Source organism: Crassostrea angulata, chromosome 4, assembly GCF_025612915.1.
Source record: "Crassostrea angulata isolate pt1a10 chromosome 4, ASM2561291v2, whole genome shotgun sequence".
Lineage (NCBI taxonomy): Eukaryota > Metazoa > Mollusca > Bivalvia > Ostreida > Ostreidae > Magallana > Magallana angulata.
In genome coordinates, this window is record NC_069114.1 from 2,253,481 (window position 1) to 2,265,791 (window position 12,311).

The 12,311-nt window shown below is 31.4% G+C and overlaps 1 protein-coding gene across 1 annotated transcript; it reads right to left on the bottom strand.

Annotated features, from left to right (window-relative positions):
* Positions 1-2,380: 2,380 nt before the first annotated feature.
* On the bottom strand, positions 2,381-7,279 carry LOC128181044 (4-galactosyl-N-acetylglucosaminide 3-alpha-L-fucosyltransferase 9-like). Its single transcript, XM_052849297.1, has 2 exons — positions 7,159-7,279; positions 2,381-4,537 (listed from the first exon to the last, which is right to left on the bottom strand). Exons 1-2 carry the CDS (start codon positions 7,226-7,228, stop codon positions 3,402-3,404), a joined length of 1,206 nt encoding a protein of 401 aa, XP_052705257.1. The 5' UTR covers positions 7,229-7,279; the 3' UTR covers positions 2,381-3,401.
* Between the last annotated feature and the right edge of the window lie 5,032 nt (positions 7,280-12,311).

Consider the following 12,311-nt stretch of genomic DNA (forward strand, 5'->3'; position numbering starts at 1 on the left):
TATGCATCGTCTAATTCAATGTTTGTGACACAATGACTTAAGATGTACTTTATTTTTTTTTATACCTCAATATAATTATTCTACATATCGCGTCATCTGATTGGTCTAGAAAGTAACGCGACAGGGGGAACAAGTCGTGTCTCCCGGGGAATGAATATCATATTCCAACTCTTCAGAAACCCAGGGATTTTTCTTTCCAAAAGTATAAAAAAAAAAAGCCGATCTGAGCCTACTTATACGATGTCGACAAATATGATTATAGTCTGTTCCAAGTTATTGCTTCCATCACATTTCGATGATTTTTACACATACCTGTGAAAGAAGTTCACTTGAAATCGATGAAATGGAAAATATCTTCAGTGAGAAATTATCCTTTTTCACAGCTAGCTCAGAAAAGTTTACAGGGAGGAAAACAAATCTGACGGAGATTTATAATGGGAAATGTTTACATCTTTTCTCCATTCGGAAGTACTCGGGACAACTCGCGCAATTTTTCAACGTTATCATCCGGGCTTATTAATGGCTGATGCAATGCCAAATCTCCGTAGACTTTCTATTTTGGGATGTGTATTGAAACCTGAAGCGGTAGAGGGGGCGTTTTAAAACAGATAATCTGGACATTTTCCCTATTAGTGGATGAACGTAGTTTGACCACAAAGGTATTTATTATTATCGAAATATCAAGCGAAAAGTGGTGGAAACAAATATTTGGGACAGAGTATAAATAAAAAAAAATATATAATCATTTTAATTCTCTGTATATCACAAAAACCAATTAAAGTAAACTATCTATATGATTCGAATTTATAAAAGAAAAGAGAGACAATAACATAGAAAACCAAATAATCAGGACCTCATTGCTTTTGAAAAACTACGATATCCCCGGGAATTATGTTTTTTCTTGGGAGAATAAAACTTAATATATTTCTCTCACTTTTATGCAATAAATGAATAATATTTTACTTTTTTTTTTAAATTTAATTATCTAACAAAAAGTGCTCATACATGTACCAGTGACATGTGCGGTTCCAGAAAACTTTTCCCGGGGATGGTTCCGAGGGACAATTGTGTTCGCCAGGGGGAATCTGAGGCTTATTTTCGGTTTTATTACGTGAATTAAATAAATTTGATTTCTTCTTGAAAATCAAGATAGGACATTTACGGCAAAACATATTGGATAAAGAGTTTTATCAACATTCAAGCTTTGGTTGGAAAATAAGAAAATATAGCATCATAAATTATTTTTATAATTAACGAAGAACATTTAAACCTTTGTTACAATCATTCTTAATTAAATCGCATCTTATTGCAATGCGGAATTAGAATTAGCACTAAATTTGTTTTGTTTTAAGTATCGCGGTATGACATTTTGACTTTGTTTTTTTTATCTCAAATTTGATGTCAGCAAACAACTTAATAAAATATTACTAAGTTAATTTTTGTTTGATATTGAATAAGCTTGTTAATTCAATCCAGATGTCGAATTCAGCTAATCTTTCTTACATATGCACGGATCTTTCAGGTGGGGTCCGGGGGTCTGGACCCCCCCCCCCCCCCCAAAAAAAAAAAAAAATTATATAAAATTTCATGTCAATTCAGTCTTTAGTACGTCCCGTATACCGATCCCGATACATTGTTTTGAAAAGGATGAAAAACTCCGAATTTTCCGAATAGATTATAGTTTCAGTAAAAACGCGCATAACCCAACGATCTAATACCTACTTTACATTTACGAGTAAAACAAATAATATGTAATAATTTTTAAAGGCATAAAACATATTTCTACATCCAAATTTACTTTTAATTCATAAACATAAGCATGATATTATTTCTATAAAAAGCTATCCCCCCAAAACGCAGTTACAATATCTTAATGTATATCAAATAACGGATCACCTTCTGGCGTCCCGTAAAACATAGAAATATTTATAGCAATCACGTGATAATGCACGATGTACTACCCAATTTTATTGCATTGACATGTAAACAAGAAATATACATAGTTTTTGCCTGAATCAAAAGTAGGAGGGAGATGAGGCAGACTCATACAAAAAATCTTGACAAGCAGTAAAAGAAAAACCACAATTTCTCAAAATCATGAACACTTTAACTTCAATTTCACTCCAGTTTATTTTACATGCTCCCCAGAATGTAAGGGGGAGGGACTCAATGTCTATTCACTTTTTTATATGTAAGTAAAATATTTGCGTTCACATTTACGGCGTATTTTTAACATCCTTTTCTATACATGTACGTGTACTAGCATAACATTTAATTTTTTCAAAGAAATTTTGCAAACATTTAGAAGGTGGCACGGGACAGTTTTTTGTTGTTGTTGATACAATTCATTGTATCTTCGGAACCCTGTAACTATAATTTCCTCAGTTCTCATTCAGCACAAATACCTTTAATTCACTCTTTATAAGGCCAATCACCAATTTCCGAAGAAAATTACTAGTCAAAACCTGTACAATTTTCTACATACTGGTTTTTATAACTAATGATAATCATTAATCAAAGTACCGAAAAACTGACGGGAATTGATTTTGTCGATGTTTATTTATTTCAAAATCAACGATATGTTATTTTGCATGACAAGTACATGTGGTTTCTAATTTGTATTTGTCTTACGCACATTTTTATAATATGATTTTTTGGACTTTTTCGACATGAATGTCGAGAAACTCCCATATGAATCATGTTAAATAATATTTAAAGATAAAATTGATTCAATCAAACTATGTATCAGTAATAGAAATATTTCTCGAATAATGTGTGGATCTAAGCAATATTGAACTCTAGTCTCGCCCAACCAAACGCTCGGCGGACACCGTATATCTCCGACAAGCAAGAGAGAATCTCTGCTTGTCAGAGATTTACGGAGACAGCCATGCGTCGAGTTGAACGAGACTACATTGTTTATTGAACTCTGGCGTAGGAATACATACGACTACAAAAAAATCTAAATTGTTTGTTCCATTTAAAATCTGACTATTTTCAAGGTATTTATAAATAAGTTTCCTTGAAAAACAATGCTTTAGCATACATTACATCGAATTTATCAATTGTTTTCAAGAATTAACTAAGTCTTGTCAGCAGCGATGATTTGTGCTGAGGTCCAAACACTGTTTCACTTTCGATTTGTCTGAGTAACTGCATAGGAGAGTTGATTAAAATCAAATCCCAAAAATCATTTCATGAATTTTAGCAACACTCATAAGCTTTCAAGTATAGCAACTCTCAATTAAAAAAAAAAAATGACGGGTAGTTTATCCGAAACTGTCCCTTGATACCTAAGGCGTCTTAAATTTTCCATACACAGACATAAAATTTGATTTGTGTGTGATATTTTCTTCCCTCCAAGTTGACCAAGGTTTTTTTTCAAACATTTCCCGGCCATCTTAGCATCCTTTTCCATACACAGACTTCAACTTCGGTTTGATGGATACTTTCTTCCCTCCAAGTTGATTAAGAATTTCGCAAGTAGAGCACATTGCGTCTCGAAAAATTTCAATTTGCTCTAGCGAAATATATTTATCCTTTTCTTTCAGATATTGAGTATATAAACGTTCACTTGATCCAATTCCCTTTAGCTTTTTTGCCAAAGACTTCGGAGAAGTATAATCCAATGTGCTTAAAAAGGTTTCCTTGGGTAAATATTCACTTGCTTGGGGTGGACCATTTATAACCGGTATGATGCTTAAATTATATGCATACAAGTTAAACACCTTTTCTGTTGAGTAATCTGTACAAATACTGTTCTCGAAGGCGAAATAAAACTTATAATCCCTAGAGAAATTCCTCAGACACTCATTCATGTTGGGATTATGAACCCCACACTTTCTCTTTCCACATGTTCCAAACGTATCTATTTCAATGTATTTCTGCAATTCTTTAATGTATTTTTCCCGACGAGATGGCGTAGGACAATGACTAGCCATCCAAACACCGAATTTTTTCTTCTGACGAAAAACCTCAGAATAGTTTCTTTCTATACTTTTGTCCAGTCTGATAATTTTACCGTACGGTCTGGAGATATCAACAGTTCTCTGATAAGACATGATCCATTCAAATGCATTTTGCCAGGCAGAATTTGGCCAGACTGTAAAACGTTTGTTTTCTAGAGTATTAAAAACCCAAACCTGTGATGCAATCTTCAGAGGAGGAGTTTTTGGAAGAGTTCGATGCGTAAAAATCACAATACTACTTCTGTTGAGATCAGAATTATCTGTTGATAATATACAATTCACTCCTTCATTTTGACATTTTTGTCTTTTGAAATTTTGCACAAAATTCTTCAAATAGGAAGGAAAATTGTACCATAAGATCACAACAGTGTTTACATTCCTAGATAAGTTTCCACTAAAGGATGATGTGGGCTGTTTTCTATTTGTTGTTCTCCTTTCTGTAGCAGAATGATAATAACTGGAGAGTCTTTCGTCTGACGATAGAACATAGCTCAGAATGAATAAACTAAGTAGAACTGTAATGATGAGTAAAAGGAATCCTTTGGTTTTAGCATTCATTGAAGAAGAACCTAAAAACAAGGTTATTCAGATTTATTTTTTCAACAAACATTCTCTTGATTTTTTTTCTTTGCCAACCATTTACCCTAAACATTCGTAAGGGGAACAATGAAAATAATTTGTAAAGATAAATAGATAAACTATAAAACAATTCTGTTAAAAATGATTTAACTCCATTGCTGATTTTTACAAGTAAAACAGTCGCATATATTAATAGAAAACATATCAAAATATTTTCTGCCAGACGTGATACTTAAAGGGGAAGGAAAATCAAATACATATTTTATTTATATCAATAAAGTATTGTAAAACGTCACATGTAGTCATGCTGTTTTGAAAATAAACTACATAATCAAGCTATAATGCACGTTTGAAGCTAGAGAAACCGTATTTACTGGCTGACATGATGTAAAACTCTTTTGTATTAAAAAGCAAAAAGAATTGATTTTGACGTCAAACCATCCATTCCGGTTTTGTTTTCATAAACAATGTACACTGTGCTCTGAATAAAGTGCTAACTTGTGCCTTTCTTTTATTCAAGTAATCGACTGAAGAAAATTGAACATGTTTGGGTTCACACGTCAATCTAAAGAATAAATACATGCATGCATACATATGAAATATTATGCATTTTTATGAAATGAATGTCAGTTCAACTTGTTAATTTCCTATCGTTAGGACTGCTGTACATTTGTGACGCATTATGACACAGTTCATTGATTTAACACCATTAAGTGGCGATCAGCCGCTGGCGATATCAACACAACAGTCAATAATGAATACAAAAATTTATACCATTTGGCCTTGCAATTTCAACACTGTGCAAATGCCGTATAACAATTGTAATGCTTGTGGGTCAAGGACTATGCACGACGGAAACGTTGAATACACATAATACCGATGTTTTCCTGTTTTAATTGTGTTTCTAGTCAAAATCAAATCTAGGGTTATAGGGGTCGAATGACATACCCAAAAAAAAATGCAATTTTCAAATCTCCAAATCTTGAAATCTAAACCCCCAACTTCACTCAACTGAAGCTGTTTTAACAAAACCTAAACCGGCAAGTGTCACCTTCATTATCAATTTAAAACAGAAGGCAATTCACTAATAGGAACGAAAAACTACTTATTGTTCATTGAAGCCCCACTATTGTGGTGCTATTTTTCACTTTCAAATAACTAGGTCGATGACATACGTTTTATGCTAGTTACCTCTGAATGTTTGTCCACCATTTTCAAGGTTTTCTTTATTTTGTAATTATTAGAAATAAATTGGTAAATGGTAAAATACGAATAGCTTTACTAATTTTATATTTGAATGAATCGTTTTAAGGTAGTAAGAAACACCCCTGAAATTAATTATTTGAAATATTTTCTCAAATACACAAAATAATGACTTAATATTATGTAAAAATTAATTTCAGTCCATTATCTTAAGAAAAAAATATAAATCATACCCATCAATTACTCAAGGCCAAATAAATTTAGGATACAACGTATTTCGAATATTTTGAAACATACGTTTGGATGGTGTTCATATGATTTTTGTGCAATTTAGCCTTATATCATTTAAAAATGCGTAACTTGTGTTCTGTTCATAGTTTAGACCTGAAATTTGGACACAACCACCACCAGTGTTTAGGCTTTATGTCAAACAAATTTCAAGGTCATATCAACAGGTCAAAGGTCAAATATTATGACGTCATCTAAGATTTTTATCAATTTATACCTTTGTCAAAAATACTTAAACCTTAATTAATCTAAAACTAATGGTTAAATTTTCTTTATTTTGATATATTTTAATTACATGGTCATGGCAATCATACTGTTAAATTTTATTCAAATTTGAATAATACATTTTCTTTTTAGATACCGTTAAGTGCTGCAAATTTTCGTCTTAAAAGAGTATTCACAAGCACTAGTTTTACATTATATCGCATGAGAAATTAACCTAAGTTACCATTTAGAATTTATTTCAGTACCTTAAACTAACAAAAAGGTCTCCTGTTTAAATAGCAGAACAAATATTTGTAATATCTTGAAAAATAACTTAATGGCTTAGAAAATTATAACAATGACTATTTCATTTTACACTTCACTGAAAGGAGATTCCAATGGGAGGTCGGATTTTTTTTCAAATTCTACGTATTTAAAGATTTCATTCCAAAGAAAAAAATAAAAAAAATTCAGAAAAATTGAATTATAGGAAAATTTTATCTAATCTGTTTTGTACTACCTTAAGCTCATATTTTTATAAGTTTAATTTAGTCCGAATTTCTTCTATCTATTTCCAAAATGTACCCATTTTTGATCAAGTTTTACAAAAAAACTGACTAATAGGAGCTCCAAACCATTTTTGCCTAAAACTGTTTTTATTGTCTGTATTATGTTGACATTAACATTAAATAAGGTCAATGATAACAATTTTGAGATATTTTATCTTGAATCGATTTTATGTATTTTAAAATATTTTCCGATCGCATGCATGCCAGTGATATAAATTTATAGACGAGTAAATACAACTGTAACCGAGCAGAAAGGAGGCAGATGGTGATTTCAAAATTAAAATAAAATGCCCTAATCATTAACATGGTAGTAAAGAAATATATAAGTAAATATAATATTAACATACCACAAGATGCAGCAGATACACGCTGGATTGACTGACGATGTTGAAAATGAAATACTGCTCGCAGCGCCATGATGTAACCGAGCAGAAAGGAGGCAGATGGTGATTTCAGTCGATTTATTAAGTAGATGAATAAAGCATTGACCTATAAACAAAGAAATACTACATTAGACATAAAATAGAGTTTTACATGTACATTTAATATGTTTAGTTTCTGAAATCTTTGACAATAAGCTACCGTTACTCCAGTAGTCATTTATAATATAAAAACATGTTTCGTAACAATTTAACATTTGAACATACATGTACAAACAAGTTTTAGAAATCACTATGCAGTTAAACTAACTGCAAAAATACGCTAAAGTATAAACTTTGCAATTAAAATAAAATGCCCTAATCATTAACATGGTAGTAAAGAAATATATAAGTAAATATAAATATTAACATACCACAAGATGCAGCAGATACACGTTGGATTGACTGACGATGTTGAAAATGAAATACTGCCTAATTTTATTTAGTTTGAACGGTTACTTATATCAAATAGAGAATTAAATTTATTGGATAATGAAAATAAGAAAGACCAATGAAATTAGAGAACCAATGAAAAATGAAAGACTTTACTCAGCCAACTCAATCCAGTTGCGCAGTGTAACTGGCGGTTATTTAAAATTTAAGACTGTGTTTAACAAAAACGGATAATTAAATAGATAAAACGAATAAATACATATAGAAATATGTTTGATACTATCACACAACCATAAAATATTTTAAATGATATGAAAAAACACATAGAAGCTTAACTTTTGCAATTACACGTACATTGCAACAGAAAGATTTTAAGAGAAAATGAAAAAATTAGTCCGAATGTCCTCTGTTTCAATCTTAATCTACCTTTGTCGGAGCATGTCTTCCTCAAATAAACAAATCATGGATAGCAATATTGATATTTGTTAATAACGTTGTTATTTTTTGTTTTTAAAGCAACTTTTGACTTCAGATATTGAACTTTGTAAAAATATTTTTTTGAAATCTCGAACCCTAAGTAAACGTAATCCTTAAGTGTATAAACATCTCATTAGAACAAATAGTTAATTGAGCATGATAGAATAGAAATTTTATAGAAGGCATACCTACAGCGTGAACAGCAGGTCCAAGATGTATAATAAAACTCAAGCTCAGATGATATCTGATATCCCTTATAAGTTGCTATGCAGACTAAGAAAAATGGTGGTAATGTTGAAACTATACCGTTTATTTTTTTTTTTTATCACCTGATGTAATATGAATTGGTCATTCCATGGTGCGTTCAGCCGACCGTGACATCAGCGAAAGCGCTAAAGGTAACATGCCAGGTTTTTTATTGTCACAAATTGTACAGTTTAAAATTAATTTGACTACTTGCTTGTGGGTTTTTTCGCTGCAAAGTGGACAGCGTTGAATTATGCGAATGTTATTGTCATTTAAATTTTAGACCACGTGTTTCTATTTGACCCTTTCAGTTTCGCAGTTAAAATCGTGCCTTGTGTTTATAGTCTATATCCCAAAATTTTTGTACATGTACTTGTAGTCAAATTTAAAATCTAGAGGTTTATTGATTTTAAACTTTATCTTTATTAATTGGTGAATAAAATGTGTTCTAGAAGTAGATGTGACAAATTGATACAAAAAAAGTTTTTTCTGCTGTTGCAACAATTAACAATAAACATCCTCCCAAAGGTTTTTTTTCGACCTAGTTATAGCATAAATATTGAAACAGACTATACTATTTCATGCAGAATGAAAATGGCTCGATATACTAAGTTTTTATGCAAAACATACACAAATTTTTTTTTACAAAAAAATGGTATTGCACACGACAAGCATCAAACATGGCTATGATTTTATAAAGCAACCCAATGTTTACATTTTCAACCACTCTACACGTGGTTGAACACGAACGATAACTCGGTTCTGTATAACATTGTTTAATTTTAATAACCGCTAGATGCCGAAATAAAACTTACATCTTAAAAGATTTTCATGGTTCAACATAAATCAAAGTAGGATATGATATGAAAAACGACCAGTACTTATGTATTTTGAGAATATTATCCGAACACCTATACTTCCGCTCGAAATTTCACAGGAACTAAACATATCTCGGTGAAGTCCCGTGAATTTTCATTTGTGCACCTCTGGATTTGTTATATACTTAGCAACGATAAAATAAGCATTCCGAACACATTCTCAGGGGTGATAGTACACTGAATTAAAACTTACTTTAAACTTCTTCTGAATTAAACTCACTAAAACTAATGTGTCTAGGTAATACTACAGTTGGTTCATTTTTGATATAATCTTCCGAGAGTAAACATGTAAATACTAAACTGGGTGAGAAACGGAAAACTTTGAATTAAACAGTCTAATTCTCCCACATTGCCGAACCCTTTTCAAATCGCCGACGAGACAGACGCACATATTACAACTATATGCAATGAGGAAGAAGAATAAGTTGATTGTGCCCCTATTAAAAAAGAAAGCGAGGCGAATATGGCTGTTATGCAAAACACGCCAATGAAAATGGACCAACAAAAACTGCTGCTCATTTCAGCAAAACACTGGGAAGAAAAGTACTGTTAGAAGTATTAAGAAACCTTTCCTAGCCAGTCCAAGCAAATCAAAGGAACAAAGGTTGCCACATTCCCCCCGTGGACGCCCTCTAAAATTTGGGGTGTATGGTGAACTGGTAAAAGCGTATGTTCGAAAATTACGTGTGGAGGGAAGGGTGGTCAATTCACAAACTGTGATGGCTGGAGCAGCAAGGGGAGTTATTTTATATAAAAAATAAAATAAAACTCTGCATTAATATGATTGTGTAATGTATGAAAACTCAATGACACTAACACATCGTCAATTTTTTTTTAAATATTGGTATTTATTAATCATCTATTTCAACAGTAGTTGCAACAATGTCCTCCTTGTGCTAATTTTTGTTAAACACACATCGGTATTTCAATGTACATGTAATTCTGTAAAGTTATGTAAAGACATGTAAAAGTATTTCACATTATGTTATGATTTCGGGGATAATGAACGGGTTCAATGCTTTATGTAAGGAATGAATTCAAAATGTATTAGTTTTATAAGATATAAAAATGGTCTAGCACAATTTACGCATTTCTTATAAATTACGATATCGCATAAAAGTAATAAATATTGAATTCCTTGCTTTTTTTATTAGTTTTATACGATATAAAAATGGTCTGGCACAATTTACGCATTTCTTATAAACTACGATATCGCATAAAAGTAATAAATATTGAATTCCTTGCTTTTAATTTAAAGAGACAGTACAGCTGAAAACATATGTATTAACTTCAGATTTACCAATTGTAACGTTAGGAAATAAGAAATAACGTTTATTGTAATAGTAGAAAAAATAATAAATCCTTTCACATACTTAATTAACGTAATTATGAGCTTTCGGACATTTAAGGGTCGTTCGGAATAATCTTATATCGTTTATTTGTACCACGTGGATCTACAGTAATTGACATGTGCTGCAGGAAACTACAAGATCTTAGTCCGACTACGGTTATCATCGTATACGAGTTTATAGGGACTCTATAAACGGAACACACTCACTTACTCGATAATTTATAAATTGTTTACCAATTTCGGTTCATTTTAAAATGAAAAGACATAAATATGTCAAATAACCCCTCAAGGGGCCTCATTTACAAAAATGAATTTAGGTTGTAGCAACTCCTATGATAAACACGAAATACACATGTTTACAAAATAATAACTGTGGTTATTTCAAATACTTTGAAAAATTATTACCTGGGAGAAGTAGAAAAGAAATATTTTATTAACAACATGATTTGGACTTCTTTATCGTAAACAACAACATTGGTAAGCCTGACAGAAAATTTAATGAAGAAAAACTACTTAACGAATATTTAATATAGTTAAGCTATTTCCACATATGTTCCTTATTTCCCAAGTTCAATTCACAAGAAATCACGCAACCATACATTATGAAGGTTCAAACATTTATCAAATCTTTGTTTTCAGTGCCTTCCAATCACAATTAGAGGGTATTCCACTTTCAGTCATGACGGCATAAATGTAAAAATTTACGTAAAATTTAGTCAGGGAAACAATGTATCTAGCATTTCATTTATTTTATTTACCATTCGCTGTTTTAAAATGAAAAAAAATACGCAACTAAAATTTGCTTTAAAATTTGCGGAAATACTTGTAGGTAAACTTATATTCCAAATTCTACCTGAACATTCTTACGATGCAAACAACTATCAATGTTTTTGTACTCCCTTTTTAGCCGGGCTCTGCTGAAAGCAGAGTCCTGGCTTTAGGCAGGCAAATTGCCAATGTTACTATAAATAGCACAACTTCAAAAGTAAACAAAAAACCAAACAGCGTCAATTTGAAAGTAAAATCATTCTCTATACCAAATAGTTACACAAAGAGCGACGTTTTGTCAAAGGTTTTTGCATTTAAAATTTGTTTCTTTTTTTATTTCGAGAGAATTTTTTTTAGTTTTCTTATTTATAACGTGTTTTAAAAACAAGATTATGAATTTTGCATGCAATATGCGCATGAATTTACATGAACTACTTTGTTGCCCGTTGAAGAAATTGAGATTGAATATATAACGCTTTTTGCAAAATTCAAGGCAGCAACAGTTGGCTCAGGTGAGCTAAAAACCAAAAAACGCCAATATTTTCCTTATGATGCGTACTGAATCGATATAAAAATACTCTGATTTTATTTTTCAAACATGATCTAGACTCTTAATGTAAAACATCACAATTAACATTTTTTTCTGTTTTATTTTCCCTAAAGCTCATCAAATCTCAAAGCAGCAATAGTAAGGAAATAAACATCACAGTATCTTTTAGGATTTAATTAATGTAATGCTTCCTCATTATTTCTATGTATCATATTCTAAATCGATCAGATATTGGGAAGGAAACAAATCCCATAAGATTTAGTGGAGTTTTTTTTTTATACATTTGTCTTTATTTGAAGACATTACCAGTATTCAAGAGACGACATAGGTTAACGTCGATTTAGGTTGCTTTGTTTGGACTATGCTTGTTCCCCCTTTTGTTTTATGTTGAAAATATTCAGTTTAAAGTTCCCCTCAA

What these genes read in the sequence shown, in the direction of transcription:
- LOC128181044 (XM_052849297.1), bottom strand. Translation starts at nt 7,228, where the DNA reads ATGGCGCTGCGAGCAGTATTTCATTTTCAACATCGTCAGTCAATCCAG. An exon ending in TGTATCTGCTGCATCTTGTG is followed by an intron (nt 4,538 to 7,158) that starts GTATGTTAATAT and finishes CCTTGTTTTTAG; the next exon opens with GTTCTTCTTCAATGAATGCT.